The sequence below is a fragment of the Dromiciops gliroides genome, chromosome 2 (assembly GCF_019393635.1).
Source record: "Dromiciops gliroides isolate mDroGli1 chromosome 2, mDroGli1.pri, whole genome shotgun sequence".
Taxonomy (NCBI): domain Eukaryota; kingdom Metazoa; phylum Chordata; class Mammalia; order Microbiotheria; family Microbiotheriidae; genus Dromiciops; species Dromiciops gliroides.
The window spans coordinates 84,175,684-84,198,526 of NC_057862.1; the positions used below are offsets into that span (position 1 = coordinate 84,175,684).

The 22,843-nt window shown below is 39.1% G+C and overlaps 1 protein-coding gene and 1 pseudogene across 1 annotated transcript in view; both read right to left on the reverse strand.

Moving 5' to 3' along the window:
- The window catches only part of KIF20B (kinesin family member 20B), a 101,777-nt gene extending 81,431 nt beyond the window's left edge, over positions 1-20,346 (reverse strand). The window contains 8 exon segments of the mRNA XM_043986042.1: positions 232-456; positions 965-1,001; positions 1,754-1,938; positions 3,073-3,211; positions 4,880-4,996; positions 5,118-5,204; positions 8,390-8,537; positions 20,223-20,346. Coding sequence (XP_043841977.1) covers positions 232-456; positions 965-1,001; positions 1,754-1,938; positions 3,073-3,211; positions 4,880-4,996; positions 5,118-5,204; positions 8,390-8,536 — 937 coding nt within the window. The 5' untranslated portion in view covers position 8,537; positions 20,223-20,346.
- Positions 13,121-14,252, reverse strand: LOC122742060 (annotated as a pseudogene).
- Positions 20,347-22,843: the final 2,497 nt, after the last annotated feature.

The following is a 22,843-nucleotide window of genomic DNA, read 5'->3' on the forward strand; positions in this document are numbered from 1 at the left end:
GGCAAGGTCATGCAAGTATTTACAGTACCTGTAAATGGATTACTATGGAATAGGCCTGACCCTACATAACCCAGACTTAGGCTCTTCCCTTGTCAATGTGCAACAAAAATTAAGTCAATTTTTGTGACAAGAGTTTATTAAAGATTAAATGAATGTAATTTCATTTTATGTTATTTAATGTCCAAAAGCTTGGATGGTAGAGACCCTCTTCCACATTTTATATCTATTTACCTTTTATAAATGAGCAGCCTTTGATATCTTGAGAAAGACGCAGTGTCTTTCTCTTTTGAAACTTATCACTTGATCCAGGAACAAATAAATCATAAATAGACTCGTTGTAAATCTCAAAAAAGGAAACCCAGACTGAAAATTTCATTGTATTTTCCACATTTAAACTAGGTTGTTCAAACTCATTAGAGTCCTCAAAATCTGAAATGTTCACAGAGTTCCAACTTCCTGTTCAAAAAAGGAAAGAAAATTATCTAAATAAGTATGAAGCCAAAAAAAACCCCAATGTATTGTTTTTTTTTAATCATTTTTCACTTCTTCCTATTTCTTTGTCATTGTAAATATACTAATGAACAATAAAACATCTCTTCTAAAACATCTTTGGACAATGAGCAAGACTCTATAGGGTACAAGGCTGCATTTTCACTAGTCCTGACTCCCAATTCCATCATTACTTAAAACAAATATTTAAGCACCAGTGTTATACAATCATAAGAAAGTTATCTCCAACAATAGTGATCCAAGGAGAAGAAAATTCTATCTGGAGATAATCTACATGGAGATAAATTCTCTGTGGACTTTGACATTTCATAACAGATGAATTTTAGTTATCAAATAGAGGTTACTATATCATTAACATGGATGAGATTTAGACCTGTGCTTTTGAAAGCCTATTAAATTTGCATATGTCAATGAGATCAACATGCTGAAAAGGAAGGAAGGAAGGAACCCTTACCATACAAGGTCTCACAACTGCCACTTTGAATAGAAACCTAAAAATAAAAGCAAATGTTAAAGTTCAGGTAACATCACATCACATGTGGGGAGTTCTTCCAACAGCCAGTAAACAAAGTAGACAACCCACCCTTTCATGCCAAGAAAGAATGGCTTATACTAACCTTTTTCCCCTTACAACATTAATGATAAAAGTTCTCATAGGAAGGACTCAGGGTAAAAGAAAAGATATTCTCTTAGTACAGTACTACTTCACTCACAAAAAACTAGCAGTAAGTCAACAAAATGCTTCCTGAATGGGGATTATAGGAACACAAGGCCTTACAAGCTTTGTGTCCTGTGACAGAATATCGTAGGGAAACAGGAAAAGACCCTGACACTTACAAGGAACGCAAGAAAAAGAGTCTTCATCAAAATTAAGTCTCTCAAAATTAGTAAAAGATTCAATTCTTCCTTGAATTGCATAGTAGTTCTGAACAACACTAAGCATGACAGCTCCCTTCCTCACATCACTGCCAAACCCCAAAAGACTGATGAACTTGACCGCAACCTTCAAAAGAAAATCCCCCACAATTTTAGAAATAGAGTTAAATCACTTAAACATCTTGGGGTCTGAGAGAATGTGAAATTTAGTTTTGAATTATCAGTGTTCTTTTTCTTTGCTTCATACACTTAGCTATACTACTCCCTATTTTAACAAGCACAAGGAATAAAACTAAAACTAAGATGCTTGAAGATTTTCTGGAGGTCAGACTGTATATACATTTTACATATTTAAATTATGTCATACCTCTTTTATTTGTCGAAGCAAGGCATTTTTAATAGCAACTTCTTCTTTCACTTGGTCAGAGGATAACCGTAAGTAATCTCTACATCTATGTGGTTTTAGGTCCATCTTTTGATACAGTTTATCTTGAATGTTATGAAACAACATGTTCATTGTCCTAGGCAAAATACCACTATTTTCTTCTGTACCTGAGAACACAATTTAATGAAAAATTATTTCAAGATATTATTGACAGGGGATGGGAAGGTATATCAGAAGACTTTCCCAGTATCTTAAAGACTCTTTAATACAAGGCAGGCAGGCATCAATAAGAATAAAATGGGTTAGAGGTGGGAAGGGGACATCAAAGACTCTCAATCATTAAAACAGCTCAAAGTCCCTGACACCCAATTTACTACTGTTCTAATTCAAGACCTGTTACACCCAAATATTAAGATAAATATTCACAAAAATGAGATTAAAGTAAAGTGTATAGTTCAAGTTTTCCCTGGCCTGAGTCTTAACTTTTTTCTAATCTTTGCTTCTCAGTGACTTTTTATGAATTATTATTTTTTGCTTTTTATAAAGCTATTCCTTTGTAGCTAAAGATATAGGTTTCAATTAAAAGATATGAGGACGGGGCAGCTAGGTGGCGCAGTGGATAGAGCACCAGCCCTGGAGTCAGGAGTACCTGGGTTCAAATCCGGCCTCAGACACTTAACACTTACTAGCTGTGTGACCCTGGGCAAGTCACTTAACCCCAATTGCCTCACTAAAAAAAAAAAAAAAAAGATATGAGGACATTCAATGCAAATAACCCTGGACATGGACTCAGAAGCTGATCCTTAATAGCTGAGACCAAGGAAAGGCCACTTAACAACCCCTGTCAGCATCAATTTCCTCATCCGTAAAATAGAATTATTATCTGTAACATCTAACCTCATAGTGTTATCAAAATCAAGGGAAATAAATAGTAAGAAAAATGCCATGTAAATGTCACTTTGTATAAAATAATTTTGTTTTGTTTTGTTTTGTTGGGGCAACAAAGGTTAAGTGACTTGCCCAGGGTCACAAAACTAGAAAATGTCATGTGTCTGAGGCTGGATTTGAACTCAGGTCCTCCTGAATCCAGGGCCAGTACTTTATCCACTGCGCCACCTAGCTGGCCCCATGTATGAAATAATTTTTACATGATATGGGTACTCGATTCTTCAGTTTCATGAAAAATTAGAAACATTTCTATTAGTTAATTGAGACATGACTAATGAATATGCTAAGAAGACTTAAGGATTATACTGCAACTTTTACCATTTAAAGAAAAAAATTTTAAGTTACATATTTACCTTGAAATGTATATGTTTTGCCAGAGTTTGTTACACCATAAGTAAAAATCAGACGATTTTCTCCTTTCAAAAAGTCTTTCACCAGCTGCATGATACTCCCTTCAAAGAACTCTTTCTGTGTAGTTTCAGGACCGAATACCTAAATGATTATTTCCAAGATAATTTTGTATACATCAGTTACAAATCACAAAGTCGTGACACTAACTTAGCCATCACAGAACATGTCCTGAAATCTATTATTTCACAAGTGAAAGACTGTCCAAGTACTGCTTTCATATTGCTATACCTTTGCCCAAACAGTTCTTCTTGAAATGATGTTTTCTTCTTGTCCTCTGCTCCTCTCCCAACTGCTGAGATCCTACCTATCTCAAATGCCACTTACATGAAGCTTTCTCTGATACCCACCAATCACTGCCTTCTCCCCGACTTCTCTCAGCCCTTATGTGGCATTTATAGCATTTTGCTCAGCAAAATTGTTTTGTTATGGTTTTACTGGTTTTATAAAAAGAACACCTCCAACCAAGGTTTTGATCTGATGCCTCACTATGGCATGAGGGAAACCCTAGGTTCTCAAAGTTGATTCTAACAAAACATGAGCTCTACCAAGTCACATCAAGCCAGAAAGGAATTAAAAAGAGGCCCCAAGTTGGCTCTCCAGTGATTCCCCTATGTTCAGAGAGGCTCTTGACCACAGTGGCTGCAGAGTAATGAATTACTTAGCCATAACACTTCTCAAAGATCATCTTCTAACTTATAGAGGGGTTGTATTATGTTTCAGGGCAATACTCATACCAAAGAAGTGACAGATCTTTAAAGTGTTGAGATATATGGCAGAAAAATACTTAGGTCATAAACCCTGGATTCTAGTCCTGGGAACGAAAAACACACACGGGTAAAACTAAAAGCCATTCTCAGCTATGTAAGTTGTGAAAGGATGTAAACAAACAATTCTCAAAAGAAAAATTGCAAATCATCAACAACCACATGAAAGACTACTCCAATTCACTAATAACAAGAGAAAAGAAAATCCCCTCACACCCAGTAAACTGACTGTTCTTGTCTTTGCCCGTTTTAGAGGGGTTGTGGAGAGCCAGACAGACATGTCCCACAGGTGGAGCTCTGGATTGGTCCAACTATTCTGAAAAGCAATTTGGAATCATTCCAAGACAGTGACTAAAATATCTCCACCTTTAGTTAGACATAAACTACAAGGAAATCAAAGATAAAAAGAAAGCTACTATGTGCCCCAAATATTTATAGCAACACTTTTGGTAGCAGAAAGAAGCAAAAATTAAACAGATGGTCATTGACTAGGAAATTGCTAAACATATGAATGTAACATAATATACTGTGCCGTAAGGAATAATGAATATGAATAAAATTAGATGGATTCAGAGTTGGTTAAATGGCTTTACTCAAAGTAACCATCATGAATAGTTCAGTATAAATTGGAGACAGTTCTTCAGCATAGAAGCCCAAGGATGTAAGGTACATGGTCCAATGCTAGTTAACATTTTTAGCAATGACTTGGATAAAGAGATAGATAGCATGTTCATCACTTCTGTAGATAGCACAAAACCAGAAATGATAGCTAACAATGGATGAGAGTCAGAATACAAAAAGGTTAGTAGGGTAGTGCATTGAGTTGAATCTAATAAAATGAAATTCAGCAGAAATAAATGTATTCAGTCCATTTCTAATTAGGCATTACTTTCAGCAAAGTTCTGTCTATTGTTATTCAAACAAAGCTCATCTTCTCACTACATACCCTTTGAGAATTATTTTTCTTTACTATAGCTGTACTTACCTTGGAAAAAGTGAATTTCTGGGCCATCTGCCCACAGCATTTTTCACTCAACCGACCAGCAAGGCTTTGGGGATCTTTTAATAGAATAGTATTCGAATCTTGAACATATATGCAGCCCTAGCACAGAAATAATAATAATGTTGATGATGATGGTAATAATAATAATGACCCTTTTGCCCTTCTTTTTAAGTTTAAAAGTGTCAAAAACATTGAGCAAATAAAACCACCACACACAAACCTGGGAGTCATTTTCTTTTTCTGATGGTGTGAAAGGTCTTATTCTAAGGCAAACTTGTAGATGGTCCTTGGACTGTAACCCATTTTCCTTAAAAGGGAAACAAAATAGATTAAATAAGCACTTTTAAAAAATAATTACATTACCCTTACCTTCAATATTTGAAGGTGTATGATTTCGTCAGTTTGGGTACTCTCTCTCCTGACACTGATTACAATACCTGCCTGTGTAATTTGGTAAAGTCTTCATGAATTGTGTGTCAAAACATTCAGGACCCTACATCCAACCTGATGAACTTGGCTAGGTTGTTCCTTAGACAACACAGTCCCTCATGGGCCCAGGAGAGCAGATGATTGGAGTCCTTGAGGCTGAAACATTACTACTTAAAAAGTTTGTTTTGTTTTTTCTCCCCCCAGTGGCTCCACTTAAATTAGTAAATCAATCAAATTTTTTAAATTTATCAGGAAATTATGATGTTAATAGATCTTCTTAGTGAGAATACTTCTTCCACTGGTATAGATGACAGCTCTACTTTACCTTCTCATCTTGTGCAACTCTTGGCCGTGTCTCATGGTAGGCCACCCAATATATAACAGGTCTTTCTTTGGTTCTTTTAACACATCATGGTTTTCTAGTTCTACACTAAGAAACCATCTATATGTTACCACCTCACTAGTATAAGAGGTGTTTAATAAATACTTTTTTATATTAAATTTTAAAAATACATTTAAGGCTTTGCAAGCAACTTCTTAGACCATTTATTGCATCCTGTTATTCCTGAGACCACAAGAGAAACCTATATACAGAGACACCAAAAGAAAAAAATCACTTTTGATGACGAGATGAATCTAAAACTGTGGCAAGTGAATTTCTAACCGAAGCTTCTTGCTACCACAATGACACTTCCCTAGTGTCTATTTTAGGATACTAGACATTGTTTCTGGAAACTTAAAGCTCAAACCTTCAAAATAAAGGCTGGAAAAAAACCCATAGCTCCTGTTTCGACCAGCTAACAGGTATCTTTATCTTCCCCCTTTTGTCACTTATATGTCCTTATCTTCCCCTCCTGCTTTCTGTAAAATTCCATTTTATTATTATGCTGCTTAGGCATTCACATTTATATAAGGTTGTAGAAGCTAATACTTCAGGTATTCTGACTTTTCACACAGAGGAGCCTATGCTCTGAGCATTAAAAAAAAAACTGCAGATATCTATCTCTGCATATTGTTTTGGTGATTGGCAGTAGTACTTAATTATAGAGGACTCCTTGGATAATTCTATCTCACCTTTTCCCTCCATGAAAGTCTTACACCTGTGCCTCACTATAGCATGGACATGACCCTTGGACCCTACATGGGATGCCATGGAAATGCAAGCTCTGGCAAATCCTACCAAAATAGAAAGGATTCAGGATTGCAACAGCACTGGACCATTTCTGTCAGCAGCGGACCTGCCTAGCCAAGTTCAGAGAAGTGTATGTCACCCAGTTGGGAACATAGCAACTCTTTTTAAAAATATATATTTTGGGGCAGCTAGGTAGCGCAGTGGATAGAACACCGGCCCTGGATTCAGGAGGACCTGAGTTCAAATTGGGCCTCAGACATTTGACACTTACTGGCTGTGTGACCCTGGGCAAGTCACTTAAGCCCAATTGCATCACCAAAAAAAATATATATATATATAATTTTTCCCCAATTACACATTAAAACAATTTAAGTTTTTTTTTTTAAGTTTTGAGTTTCAAATTCTGACACCTTCTCCTTCCCTACCCTTCCCCCTTCCCCATGACAATAAGTAATCTGATATAGGTTATATATGCATAGCAACTCTTTTAAAACACATTCTATTAATCCATAGTAGGTACTGCAATCTACATTGCTGGAGGGAGTACCCACACTGATAAAATCACAAATTCCATTACCCAATATTGGTATAGTTGCATAATTAGGCTTTCTTTCAAAACTAAATAAACTTCAATTTTATGTAGAGTTAGCAAAATATGCAGAATGAGGCTCTGTGCTATACAAGACAAGAAATGAAGTGTTCAATATGGCTTGCCTATTTGCCTAGCCTCTGCTGGCTTTGAATTATTCTTATCCTTTTCTCCTCATCTGTTACTAACTTGGCAACAATCTATTAATAAGTAGGCTAAAAACCTAAACAGAGAGAGTAGAAAATATTTAATACTGGGCTTCGGGGCAGCTAGGTGGCGCAGTGGATAGAGCACCGGCCCTGGAGTCAGGAGTACCTGAGTTCAAATCCAGCCTCAGACACTTAACACTTACTAGCTGTGGGACCCTGGGCAAGTCACTTAACCCCAAATGCCTCACTAAAAAAAAAAAAAAAAGGAATACTGGGTTTCAAGAAATCTTTTGTGTCCTACCATAAATAATAAGGGGAACTTTCCCAAACTGGAGCCCTGATGTCCAAATATTTACTGAGTCCAGGTAAGGAAAGGTGTATACATCCAGGTTGGGGGAGTCATCCAAGAGTATCTAGTTTCATGTGTTTTGTCATGTGTTTTCTTTCTAAGAAGTTAAAGCATGCTTTACCAACAATTCTCAAGCTTTTTGATTGTACAACTCCAAAGCCTTTTGTTTCATACCTCTATTCTTCTCTCATTGGAGAGAAAAACCAGCCCTGTATCTGTACCTTAAAGAAGCACTATAACTAATCCATTGTCTAGAGATCCTGTTCCCCTTAGGATGATAAAAGATAAGAAAGGAGGAATACAAAATTAACATCTCAGGATCTACTACACATTTCCTAACTGATGCCACAGGCCTCTTCTTTATTCAACTGGAATCTGAAGCAGGATTGGAAATCTAAGGAGGTATTAGAGAGACCTCCCCAGCTAAGGGACTATACTGTCAGTGGTAAAATCTCCCCAGGAAAATTTTAAGGTTTTTTTTAACAAAAAGCACTGGAAGTGTTATCAAAGATCATGGATAACCCAGGAAGTAGAAATGAATCTGTTATATGACCAAAATAGCTATTTCAAATACTCTAACAATTTAATCTTTAAGTCTCTCTTCGAATTCCTTCAAGGAGGTTCAGAAAAATATTTCAGAAACAAATTCAGAATGAACTTGAATGAGGGGATCTCCTTAATATCATCTAACTATGTATAAGTACAAATAGACTTATGTTTTATAACTAGCTCTCTAGTTATAGCAAAGCTATCTTGTATCAACAAGTGGCTTACGTATAATAAATAAAACTTTCCCTCTGAATCAGCATATTAATCAACATCTCGATGTATCTACCAGACTTACCTCAGAGCTAGAAGCAACCAAGGAAAATTCATGGGACAGGTCAAGTTTAATATCATCAACATCTATTCCTGTGGGCCTTTCAACTAGTTCAGCACTAACAAGATAGGATGGTCTCTGTATCACTGCTCCATCTGAAATAGATTCCATTCTGCAAGAATAAACCCAACTACATTAGAACAAAGAGATTTTTTTGGTAACCTAACCCATACTTGAAAATTCATTTCCCACCAGAGAGAGAGAGAGAGAGAGAGAGAGAGAGAGAGAGAGAGAGAGAGAGAGAGAGAAAGAAAGAGAGAAAGAAAGAAAGAAAGAAAGAAAGAAAGAAAGAAAGAAAGAAAGAAAGAAAGAAAGAAAGAAAAAGAAAAAAAATGAAAAATCAATTCAGCATGGGTAAAGAAGGAACAATTCAAGATAACTTACCCAGATGGGTTAATACCAAAGTCCTACTTGTACCAGTAAGATTTTCCCTATCCCCAACCTAGCTCCTCAAGCCCAATGGTCATTAAGACAGACAACTAAATCAACTAATCTCAGGGATAAAGTTGCAATAAAGATAACTGGCATAAACATTTCCATTAGCACTTATTAAAAAATTCATTATTAGCACCAGAACACATCAGGTGTGTTCAGTACTTGTCTTCCCCTTAGACAACTTTTCAAATAAAACTTTTAAAACTAATAATATAAATTTGTTTACTTGCTGTTATGTTTTCAGAGAAAAGTATTCAATATACCCTAATGGCAGAAGTGAATGAGAAAATAATATAAACAACTATGGTGGTTAAAATAGATTTACTTTTACAACTGAGAACTGCAAAAGGACAAAAGCAGAAGACCACAACACTTAAGTTTATCAAACATTTAGTATTACTTCAGTTGGTTGGAATGGAACCTTGATGAAGAGGAATAATGCAAAAACAGGTTATCAAAGATTTTCAGTGATAGGCTGGGTTTGCATTTTTATCCCGGGAGCAACAAGAAGCCACTAAGTATTTTTGAGCCTGTGAATGACATGACCAGACCTGTGATTGAGGAAAATTATTTTGGCATCTATGTGAAAATGGAATGAAAAAGGAAGGTACTGAAGACAGAGAAATCAGGAGTTGTATTACAATAGCCCAAGTGTGAGGAGATGAAGGTCAAAACTAGTATAGTAGCAGGATGTGAAAGATGAGGGAAAGGAAGTCAATGACAACTCCAAGAAGTCAAACCAGAATGAGCTGGTGGCACCAATATAATAAATGTTAGTCACTGCTACATGCAAAATATGATGCCGAATGCTAGAGAGACAAAAAAAACTAAATAGCTCCTACCTTCAAGGAGCTTACAGCCTACTGGATATGCATATCAGCAAATGCAAAATAATTTCACAAGGGAGAGAGAGATAACTGGGGGTAGATGGTGGGGTGAAGGAGTAGAATATCTAGAAATGACTGGCATAGGAGGTAGCATCAGAGCTGAGGTATACAGTGAGACATTGGTCAAGACTTCATTTCTGGGGGCAGCTGGGTGGCACAGTGGATAAAGCACCGGCCCTAGATTCAGGAGGACCTGAATTCTAATCCAGCCTCAGACACTTGACACTTACTAGCTGTGTGACCCTGGGCAAGTCACTTAATCCTCATTGCCGCCCCCCCCCCAAAATACTTAATTTCTGCCGGACTGCTTTCCCATTTTCACAGCAGGTTTTTTTGAATAGGGAACATTTACCCAGGGATTTGAGATCTCTGAGTCTACTGAATATATAGTAATGTTTATTTGTTTCTCAAAGTTGTGTACCTATTCTATTCAACTGATATTTTTCTATTTTTTACCCAGTAACAAAAAGTTTGAGAACTATTTCTCCACAGTATAATCTAAGATTAGGTACTGCTATGTCCTCTTCTTCCCCTCCCCCCTTTTTGTTATTTCCCTTGAAATTCTTGACCTTTTAGTCCTCCAGATGAATTATGTCATTTTTTCTAGCTCTATAATTTTTTGGTAGTTCAACTGGTATGACATTGAAGATATAAATTAATTTAGGAAGAACAGTAATTTTTATTATATTGGTAGAGATCTAATCATAAGCAATTAATATTTCTCCAATTATTTAGGTCTACAGTCCTGTAAATTTCTTTAATAGTCATATTCATATAGCACCTGTATGTGTGACTTAGCAGGTCAACTCCCAGATATTTTATATGATCTGTAATTATTTTGAATGGAACTTCTTTTTCTATCTCTTCCTGGTTTTTTTTTTTTTTTAAAAAACAGTATACCAAAGGGAAAAGGACCCACATGTACAAAAATATTTATAGCTTCTCTTTTTGTGGTGGCAAGGAATTGGAAATTGAGGGGCTGCCCATCAATTGGGGAATGGCTGAACAAGTTGTGGTATATGAATGTAATGGAATACTATTATGCTGTAAGAGAACAATGAGCAGGCTGATTTAAGAGAAACCTGGAAGGACTTGCATGAACTGATGATGAGTGAGATGAGCAGAACCAGGAGAACATTGTACACAGTATCAACAACATTGTGTGTTGATCAACTGTGATAGACTTAATTCTTCTCAGCAATACAATGGTACAAGATAGTTCCAAAGGACTCATGAAAGAAAAGACTCTCCAAATCCAGAAAAAAAAAAAAACTGTGGAATATGGATGCAGATTGAACCATACTATTTCTTTTGTTTTTGATGCTGTTGTTTTTCCTTTTTGCTCTGATATGCAGAAATATGTTTAATGTTATTGTACATATATAACCTATATCAGATTACTTGCTGTCTTGGGAAGGGGGGGAGGGAGAAAAATTTGAAACTAGAAATCTTATAAAAACAAATGTTGGGGGCAGCTAGGTGGCGAAGTGGATAGAGCACCGGCCCTAGAGTCAGGAGTACCTGAGTTCAAATCCAACCTCAGACACTTAACACTTACTACCTGTGTGACCCTGGGCAAGTCACTTAACCCCAATTGCCTCACACACACACAAAAAAAAATGTTGAAAACTATCTCTACATGTAACTGGAAAATAGTAAAATAATTTTATAATAAAAAAATAAAACTGTATACCAAAAAACTGATGATTTATGTTTATTTTCTAAACTGCTCATTTACTGAAGTTATTTTAAATTGTTCCAATTAATATTTTAAAAGGCTGAAGTTCTCAAAATAGACCATATCATTTACAAAGAGCAAATTTTGTTCTTCTTTGCCTGTGCATATTCCCTCCATTTCTTTTTCTTGACGTCTTGCTTTACCATCACTAGCACTGTCCACAGTGGACACCTTTGCTCTACCCTATATTCTTATCAGAAAGGTCTTTAGCACTTTGCCATTATATATGTTGGTGGCCCTTAATATGCTGTTTTCATTAAGGAATGGTCCATTTATTCCTATGCTTTTTTGTTTTGTTTTGTTTTGTAATAAAAATAGGTGTTGTATTTTGTCAAGTTTTTTCATTAGATACATGTATATACATATATACATATATTCACACATGACACAATCGAGTGATATTTGTTAGCTATTAAAATGTTCTATTATGCGAGTAGTTTCCCTTATATTGAGTCAACAATGTATTATTGGTGTATATATATACACACACACACACATATATATATACATACATATATATATATATCCAACCAGGTCATGCATATAACTTTTTAATTTGATATGCAGTTTGATGCTAATATTTAATTTTTTTGCATCAATATTCTTTAGGGATAATTATGTAGGGTTTATTTCTCAGCATTGTGTCTCTTCAGTGTAGGTATCTAAATCATATGTGAATAATCATGGACATTTGGTAAGATCCCTTCTTTTGCTAAATTCATAAACCGCTTATACAATATTGGAATGAACTGTTTTTGCAATGTTTGCTAAAATTCATTTATAAAACCATCTGATGGTCCTATGACTTTTTTCATTAGTTTACCTATTTATTTTTGTGAAATTCTCTCCTCATTCTGTTATTCTCAGTATTTTATATTTTTAAGTATTCATAAATTTCATTTAATCACCCATTTGGACCATCTAATTGGGCAAAATAATTTCTAGTAATCAGACTAGCTAATTTTATTTTATCAGTTGTTGCGTGTGTGTGTATGTTCATTCCTTCTCTAAATTCTACAATATTTATATCTTTAGCAATTAACATTAGGTAACTGCTTTGGCTCAATTCCAAGAGTTTTGGCATGTCATCTCATTTCTTGTCATTTTCTTTAATGAAATTAGCCATTTGTATGATTTGTTCGTTGACTCAGTTCTTTTTTCTTGTTCAGTCCTTAAGTTATATCTGACTCTTCATGACCCCATTGACCATCTCTCCATGGGGTTGCGTTTTGTTTGTTTTTTGGCCACATAATCAGTCTTTATTGAGGAGTGGGACAAATTACACTCCAAGTAGTCAGAGGAGGAAGAAATCATTTGGAATAAAAATATGATTTAGGGACTTTTGTGCCAGCATTGAGGGGCAGTATGGGGTCTTTGCAAACAAACCTATCCCCTCCTGCACCCAGGAGGTATGTCCAATTTGCTCCTGCTGAGTTAAAATTGATAGAACCAAGCAGGGTGAGTGGAGAAGGCAGAAATTGGCCAATATCCCCAGGGTCTGTCTCTCAGTCTCTCACTGGGCTGGTTCCTAAGCAAATTGTCAGGTCATTGGCTGTCATCTGGCCTCTCTGTCATCCATCAGAGGGACAGGTAGGAAGGTTAGTCCAAAAAGGATGTTTCCAAGAGCCCCGGCATTTAAGCCAAGACCAGGGCACACCATGAGTCCTAGGGAAGAGGCACGCTGAGTCCGGGAGATCACCGAGGATGGGAAAGTATAATCCTCGAACTTGAACTCCGAGTGGCTGGGTCTCAGGGGGTCTTCTGCTGGGCTAGGACCCTGCTGAGAAATGATGGTCGGCCCTGTGTACTGAGAGGATGTCAGGTTTGACTCAGATTTTAAAGTGGCAGAGCTGTCAGAGTTGGTGATGTTAGATGGGGAGTCTGTGGCTGAGGCTGTTGACCCTGTGGAGCTCTTGGCTTTGGCAATGTTTTGGGGCTTCTGTTTCCGTGTCTGAATGTCCTCCGTCTTCAGGGCAAGGGGACGAGGCACCCCATGAAGCTTCATACAGAGCCCACAGGCATTACATACTGGTTCCCCTTCTGCATTTCTCCTCCACAGGGTGGTGTTGGTTGTGTGAGTTAGTGCAGCAAAGCCCAGCCCGGCGAGTTGAAGACAGCTTCCGCCATTCATTTTGTGGTAGAGGCCACAGGCGTTACAGAGGTAGTGACCCGTGGGGACTCGCCTCCACAATTAAAGCACTCTCGGGCTTCACCCGGGAACCCTTCCAGGAATTCTGAAACAAAGGTGGATCTCCGGCTGGGAAGGCCAGCTTGGTGGCTCTGTAGGCTATGTAGAACGCTGCTTTCCTAGTGGCCTGTGGTCCAGGAGGGACCATGTCCAGACTTACATAGGCTGGGTAGGCGTTGGAACAGGATCCGCTGACCGAGCACACCACCGGGTTGGTGTACTGCGCCCTGGTGCCACTGCCCAGGAGCAAAGAGCTCTGGTAGGTTCCACCCCGGCCCGCTGCTGCCCCCAGGAGGGCTGTGAGTGTAGGAGAAACCAGAGGGCTGGTAGGGGCTGCTGGGGTTAAAGGCCAAGGCCTCACGGCCTGCCTGGGCCCAACTCAGGTGACTGCCCAGCGGATGACTCTGGTGTGCAGCCTCACAGCCCGCCAGGTAGGACGTCAAGGGTAGCATGGAGGACACCCGTGTCGTGGACACATATATGGGGGAACTGGCCGCTGGAGAGTGTAGGAAGCTACTGGAGTCGTGGGCATAAGGGCGTCTGACCGAGGTTCCAAGCGACGGCCAAACTTTGGTACATCTCTAAGCAGGCCTAGTAGTTCCTGGCCCAAAATAGGGTGGCTGGAGGTGCGCTTAAAATTGGAAGCTTGGCGGAGGGGTACAGCAGGAACCAAGAGCGGAGACCAAAGGAACAAAGTGTTAGGATTCCTCTGTATTTTACCCCCAGTGTCTGACCTGGGTGTTTTTCTCTCCCCTATCTGGCTGGCTATCTGGGTCGACTTAGGGGACTGGTATCCAGATGCTGCCAGGAAAGGATGTTACTGTGGAGTAGAGGGGAGGGGGCAGCGGCAGAAACAGATGAGCAACTGGGAGCCCCATGGGGTTTTCTTGGCAAGGGTACTAGAGTGGTTTCCCATTTCCTTTTCCAAGGTCTCCCAACTAGTAATAAGTGTCTGAGATCAGATCTGAACTAGAGTCTTTTTGGTCTGAATCTAAGCTCGGTGTTCTTATCCACTGCACCACCTAGTTACCCTGTTCTTCAGCTGCCTCAGTTCTTCAGAATTCAATTATTAAATCTCCAATTAAGTGTTAATCCTTTCTTAAAAGGGCTTTTACTGAATATAATATTTAGTGCATTCTTGTTAGCAAAGGATGTAATTATTTAATATTTCTGTTTTTATGCATCTGAGGTATTTTTTACATTCAAATATATAATCAATTTTTGTAAAGTCACTAGGCATAACTGAGAAATATATAATTCTCCATTCATGATTCACCTTCCAAAATTGGAGTTTGTTGGTTTAGAACTAATCTCTACTGGCACCTCCCACCCTGTTTACTTTGATTCATCACAGCATGGAAGCAACCCTGGAGTCTTAAAGGTTGTGTGTCACTTTTTACAAGTTATGATAATTCTATGTTGGGGGGCTGTCAGTATAGGTCTAGCAACAGACTGTCTTTCATCCAAAGGCCAGCATATTCAAAAAATGAGCACACACATCAGAACGTTGGTCATTAAGTAATTAATTTCTTGTCCAGTTAATGTGTAATGTTTTGAATTTGTTTTGCTTTAAGTACACGTTTGTATCAGTTTTTTTCTTGCTTTCACAAAGCAGGGGAGGAGGAAGGGAAGGAGAGAATTCAGAGCTGAAAATAACATAAAATTGCTTTTTTAAATAAAAATTAAATAAAATGCAATCATTTATGCCCCCTCCCCAAAAACATTTTGTGGCCAGGGCAACTCATAAAACAAATAAAACAGAGGATACACTTACAGTGCAAGATCCCATGAAAAAGAAATTTAACCCCCTTTCCTGATAAAGAAATGTAATTATCCTAAAACTTTCAAAGATACTACATAAAAAATTTCTAATTAGTTTCTGTTTCAATGTAGGAGAATACTCCAAAATGAAAAAGATTTATCTTCATATGGCAAATTAATGGTATTGCTTGAAAACTGCAGGAATCTTGGGGGATGGGAAGTGTAACAATTAGAATGACACCACCTGCTGGAGACTTACTGTAGAAGAGTTCCGCCCATGAAGCGAAGGTCTTTGAGGGCAAGCAAGACCAGGAGTCTTTTCTTTGGCGTCAGGAAGTGACGTGGGCTAATGGGAAGAGGAAGGAAGAGACTGGCGCTGGGGCTGACTCTCTTTCCTGGGGATGCTGGTGGAGAAGGCAGCTAGAAATGCGCTCTCCCTTTAATAGATAGGAATCTAGGCCTTTCTTTCTCTCTTTATCAAATTCTTATTCTCCTTAATAAATGCCTAAAAGTCTAACTCTTGCTAAAGCTTATAATTTATTGGCGACCACTCATTAGATATTTTAGACAGACTAGCTAGAATTTTAGCCCTTAACAGAAGCAAGGTTAAAGTTTAACCACAGTTTTAACATCTCCCTGCTTGCCAGTACCACTTGTTAGAGTAAACCGCCCCTCCAAAATATACTATCACAAATTCTTAATATTGCTTCACACTAAATTAATAATTTTAGTACAAGTGAGACATGAGTGGCCCGAATATACAACAGTGATGCACCCATGACACACTGTTCTTGATCTATAACAATGTTTTAAATACTGACATTCAAAGAATACTTAGAAGGTTATTAAAGAAAATAATTTTCCAGAGTTAAAAAAAAACCTATTTAGTTTGCCTCAGCCTTTCCTTTAATTATCAATTTAGCTACAGAAGGAAAAAAAAAAGAAAAAAGAAAGTCAAGTTACTATGCTTATAGGAACATAATGGAAGAGAGAGGATCCTTGGATCTGAAAGGGGCAACAGAGTACAATGGAAAGGGCCCCTAACTAGTCAAGAATCTTGCCTCTGATGCTTACTCCACGGATGATCTCTACAAGTCATGTCAGCTGTCTGAGCCTCAGTTTCCTCATCTGTAATGTGACAGTCTGGAAACCTGTTCTAGATCTCTAAGCCTTTCTTTTCAAAGTCAGTCCCTTCCCCTCTCTACTACTCCATGCTGTCTCCTCCAACAGAACATATAAGCTCTGAATAGGAAGGGATCCTTTCTTCTGTCTTTGTATCACCTGGCTTGCACAGTGCTTGGCACAAAGTAGACACTGAATAAATACTTGCTTGTTGCTTAATTAGGTGGGAAGCTGGATATCTTGCACCCCACCTTCATAGGAGGGGAATAAGAATCCAAAGAGCAAACTAATATTGAGTACTTTTTCCAAGAAAAAGGCCCAGGAGAAACTCCTGGGGTCAATTCCCATTCAACCTTATCCACCATCTACTGTCCATTTCACATAGAACATTTTAACTAATATTACTTCCCATCAAAAATAGTCAAAATAAATACTTAACCTTAATAGTTAGGCTTCACTTATCTGAAAATTTTATTTATGTTGGCCAGTGCATTTCACAACTTAAACTATAAAATAAGATACCTTTGTCCCCAGGGCATAGAACCAGCAAGGCTGCTTTACTTCACTCTAAGACCAGCTCCTCTCCAGCAAATCAACTGTCAAGGTCGGCTAGAACAGGTGTGTCACCCTCCTTCTTGGCACTCTGATCATCTATAACTTTCCAAACCCAGATATCCCTCCCTGGCCATGACTCCTCTACATTAGTATCCTTGTTCAATTAAAACATAAGCACCTTGAACATACACACCATTTTCCACTTTTGTATCCAAAGAGCTTGATGCATAATAAGTTCATTTTAAGAGACTTGCTTGGAACTGGTTTGATTTAACATTTTAATAAATTATCAAAAGGGAAGACATGAGGGAGTTTTCAGGAAATGCAATTTATCCTGCTGCTTTGACATTCTGCTATTTCACAGATCTTACCAAGTTAATAGGCAGAAAAACTCATAGGTATGAACTGTTTCAACCTTCATAAGTAAAATAACCAAAGAATTATATGTCCTGATGAAGTCCGAAAAATGAATCATTGCTTTTAAAAAGCTGTGTTTGTGCCTCCAGAAAATGAAACACATATAATACATCTTGGTTATACAGATGATGGATCAAGTTTTACCATGAATTCAGTTCTCTGTGGTCATTCATTTGGCAATTTATCAGAACAAAAATATCACAAGGCATTATGGGAACTTTTTTCTCTTATATGTTTACATTTTTCCCAAATGTAAATTCCCAGAGGGCAGGAACAGTATTTTTTACTTCTGTGTATCCCCTACAACAACTTGAACAGCATCCTGCACACAGTACACACATATCCTGGCAGAGTTTTTTCTCAAAGGGAGGATAAAGAAGGAAAGGAAAACAAACAGGTGTGAATCCTAAATAGTGACCAATGATCATCAAAGTCTTTCTAGCCAATGACTTAACTTATTACAAGTTAATAACTTATTTAAGTTATTAAGTTAAATAAATCTCTGCAACCAAAAGGGCAAACTACTCCTGTTCTGCCAGTTTCAGAGTTGAAGTTACTATTTTTCTAATTGGAGGGTAGCTCTCACTTTAGTGAACAACCATATTTTCTTGTTCCTATATTGTCAAAGAATGAGCTGGTTTCTGCATTTCTTCCATAATATTGTGAATATAACCATTATAAATGTTTCTTAACCTCTCAAGGGTTTCTTATAACTTAAGATTTGTCTTTCAAACTTACAACTTAAAGGATCTTCCAAAATATGGTATTTCACAGTAAGGCTAACTGTTTTTGATCAATTCTGATGCTTCATCAAGGTGTGGTGGTGAATCTTAGTTCTTAAAGGCAAGCTCTAGCTGGTATCAGGAAGCTGGAAAGGCTTCAAGAATATGTTAAGACAATATTGGGCTGTTTTCCAAGAAGCAGCTTAGCTAAGTTTGGAGAGTTTTATTACTAGGTTGGTCTGCAAGAACAATGCTACCATAGCAAAGTGTTTTGTTTTGTTTTTTAACCATTAACTTGATAAACATCAACAAACGACTATATTTCTCTGTAGCAGGGGTTCTTAACTTAGGAGCTATGAATGTGATTTTTAAAAAAATGTTTACAAATACATTTCAATATAGTTGATTTCCTTTATAATCCTATGTATTACATTTTATGCATTTCAAAACATTATTCTAAGAGGGGGTCTATAAGTTTTCACCAAGCTGCCAGGTGTCCATCACACAAAAAGGTTAAGTAAGAATCCTTGCTTTACATAAAGAATAGAAAAAGAGATTGTATATGAAACTGAATTTAAGATAGAGATTTCTTTTTCTTTTAAAGGATATGTTATATTTAACATGGTAACATCAACACTATCCTAATTGTGTTCATAATTTTTGAAGACCCTCTGACAAGACACAGGTTTGCTCAGTGGGAGTATTGCTCACAAAATGAAAATCACAGATCCTTAAAACACAGAAACCACTAAAGCATAAATTTGAGCCAACTATTATTGTAGCTAAACCTGGAAGAAAAATAAAATTCACAGAAAAACTATATACTGCTAACAATGTCTATTCACTGAGCCAAGGAAAGAGAAGGGAGGGAGAGAGGGGAGAAGAATTTCCATTGCTGTGGCACTTGACAGTTTACAAAATGCTTAACAAATAATATTCCATTCTATCCTCACAACAACCCTGGAAGGTAAGTGCAACTATCATCCTCATTTGCAGATGAAGAAGCTGAAATGACAGAGGTTAAGTGACTTACCCATGGTCATACGTACAGCTAATGAGCATCTGAGGCTGCTTTTCAACTCAGGTCTTCCTGTCTCAAGATCTAATTCTCGGGGCGGCTAGGTGGCGCAGTGGATAGAGCACTGGCCCTGGAGTCAGGAGTACCTGGGTTCAAATCCGGCCTCAGACACTTGACACTTACTAGCTGTGTGACCCTGGGCAAGTCACTTAATCCCCATTGCCCGCAAAAAAAGAAAAAAGGAAAAAAAAAGATCTAATTCTCTATGCACTAAGCAACTAGAGAAGCCCAACACATTCTAGTAGGAATTGTTTCAATAGTCCATCAACAAGTATTTATATCTAAAATTAGTCCTAGGGCGGCATTCTTTGAAAGAAACGTTTCGTTCTTTATACTTGCGTACCCAGCGCCTACCACACAGTAGGTGTTTCATGAATACTGGTTAATTGATTGAACGATCTCAGCTCACGAGTCCAACCCCTACATCTTACAGATGGGGAAACTGAGGTTCCCCCAGGTGAGATGGGTTGCCCACGGCCCCGGTCTCCTCTACACCCCGTCTTTTTTGCTCCCTCCCCAGCTGCCAAAGGTAAACAGAGACCCGACCCGCTACCCATCCCCCACCAGCCCCGGGCCCCTTCCACAGCAAAGCCCCGCCCAGCTTCTCCCGGCGTCCTTCCCACGCCGAGCCCTCACACAGACCCCAAGCTCCCTAAGGAAAGCAACACCGCCCTCAGGCCGTCCATCACACAGTCCTAGGCACACAGTAAGCTCTTAATAAGCGCTCCATTCATTTATCCAACCCAACACCTTCCTCGCCGCCCTCGGGCCGCCTAGCACAGTGCTTGGCACAGAGGACGCGCTTAATAAATGCTTCATTCATTCATCCAACCCAACCCCTTCCTCGCCGCCGCCAGCGGCTCCCTGCGGAGTCACCCATCTACCTAGACCTACCTTCGCCGCGGAAGCCGAGGCCTCGGGGCTGCTTCTCCCCCAGCAGCTTCCCTTCCACGGGAGAAACAGCAAGGTCAGGCCAGATGGGCGCTCAGTGTTTTCAAATTCAAATGATGGCGGCTGGTGAGCCGCGCTGAATCAAGGGATGCGCCGAGGCAACCCGGACGTGACGTCACGGAGCGGACCCCGCCCCCTGGAGAAGAGAGAGCTTCTTAGTATGTGGCGGAGGGACCAATGAGAGGAGGAGGGTGGGTGGGCGGGCGGGAGTGGGGTCGTGCGTTCTAGCTGCCACGATGCCCCGCCCAAGGAGGTCTGTCCCCGGCTGCTGACAGGGAAGGTGTCTCCTTCCTTCGCTTTGAATGTGTCCTAGGGCTGGGCGGTTTCCTGAGTCTCCCCTTCTTTATTCCCCACTAGGCCAGGATTCCGGGACACGGCACTTCCTAGTCTGTCCGGCCAGGGCCCCCTAGGGCTGGGGCTTCCCCGGGAGGCCCCGCCCGGCAGCGCCGGGGACTGTGGGAGCGTGTGCTGGGGCCTGCCGGTGTCTGTGGCCCTGACCGCGACCTTGGCCTTGGCCAGGTGTGGTCTGGAGCCCTGAATGTGGGATTCAGTGGAGCCAAGTTCGAGGCACTTCTGACCTGCGTGACCTTGGACCCGGTGCTTCCCCTCAATTCCTTGGTCTGTAAAACGCATGGAGATGAATGAGGTATTTAGAAAGAGCATTTATTAAGCGCATACCATGTGCTGGGGCGTACACACACAAGTTAGACAGCGCTTACGTGTGTCTCACTGTTATCATCCATGTTATATCTATGATACACAATACCCTTAACATGTAGTAAGCACCTACTATGTGCCAGACACTGCTGCTAGTGCACAGTGGATGGAGTGCCAGACCGGGAGTCAAGAGAACAGTTAGGCAGCACAGCATCTATTAGGCAGCAGTTGTTCAGTCATGTCCAGCCCTCCTCCACCCCTTTTGGGGTTTTCTTGGCAAAGATTTGACATTTCTTTCTCCAGCTCATTTTACAGATGAGGAAACTGAGGCAAACAGTACTGAGTGACTTGGCCAGGGTCACACAGCTAGTAAGTGTTTGAGGAGAGATTTCAACTCAGGAAGATGAGTCTTTGGCCATTATGGGCGATTCAAAGTAACACTAAAACCATTCTGTGCCTGAGCCCTCAGCAGACCCACACTCCACTTCATATGCTACCAGATCAATTTCAACATGTTCAAAACCAAGCTTTTTATAATAATAGCATAGATAGAGAGCTTAAAGGTTCACCAAAGACAAAAGCCTTGTGAGATAAGTAATGCAGGTACTGTAACCCTGTTTTTATATTAAGGGAATGGAGAACTCATGGGGTAAAAGCAGCATGCCCATGGTCATAGTCATCTAATCGGTTTCCAGTGTTGGTTGATTCAGTCTCCTGGAGGCATCTGTCTTATACCTACCCCCCTTTTCTCTACTTTTTAACCATGCCCCTAGCTCAGGCTTTCCTTACTTCTCAGCTTGAACTATTGTTAGCAGCCTCCTAATTTGTCTCTTCTGAAACTTTGGTATGGAGATAAGAAGAAATGACAGGTATATTATCTTTTTTAAAAATGTTTCCAATTAACAAAAATTTATATTCTATCCTTTGACCTCCACCAATTAAACAACAAAAAAAAGAAAAAGAAATACCTCATGACATGCATAGTTCAGAAAAGCAAATTCTTGCATTGGTCAGGCCCCAAAATGTGTCTCATTCTGCATGTTGAGTCCATCACCTCTCTCAGGAGAGTATCAGAATAGCATGCTTCACTTGGGTGATTAGTATATTTATTGTTCTAAGGGATTGTACAGATCTAATTGATCACTACCTCCTCATGAGGAGGGACAGGGCAAAGGATAACATAGGAATAACATTTCTGTTCACCGAATATTGCTTAAGCACAAAAATTTGCCTAGAATTGTAATAATCACAGTGGAAAACACACACATACACAAGCACACAGAAGAGAAGTAAAATCAAACTATCCCCCAAAATGAAGTGTCTCAAGATTATATAAGATGGGATTTTGGTTTGGGGGGAAGGGGGCTGTGTGTTTTAGGGTTTGTTTGGTTTTTTTAGTCCCAGAGTAGTACATTGTTTTGACACAAGGTGGTGCTGTTTCTAGACCTCCTGAAAATAATGTATGCATGAAAATTAATGAAATTTTAGTGAATAGGTTTTTATTTCTTATGGGTCATTTAAAGATTCAGTGTCTTCATAAAGAATAATGAAAACTACTCTTGGTGATGATATATCAAGCACTTTGCAAATAGCATCTCATTTGATTTCTCCCATTATTTCTCCCATCAGTTGCTAAATATATTGTTGATTTTACTTCCAAAATATATTACATCTGTCCTTTCTTTCCACTCACGCAGCTACCACCCTAGCTCATCACCTCTTATCTGGGCTGTTGCAATAACATCCTAATTTGTATACCAACCTGCAAATCTCCTCTCCCTAATCCATCTTTCACACAGCCAGCCAGAATGGTATTAGCATATAAGGGTCTGGCCAAGGAGGCCCCAGTTCTGAAAGCACATGCAAGGTGAGCCTGTTTTCTGTTTATGTGTAATGCAGGTACCCAG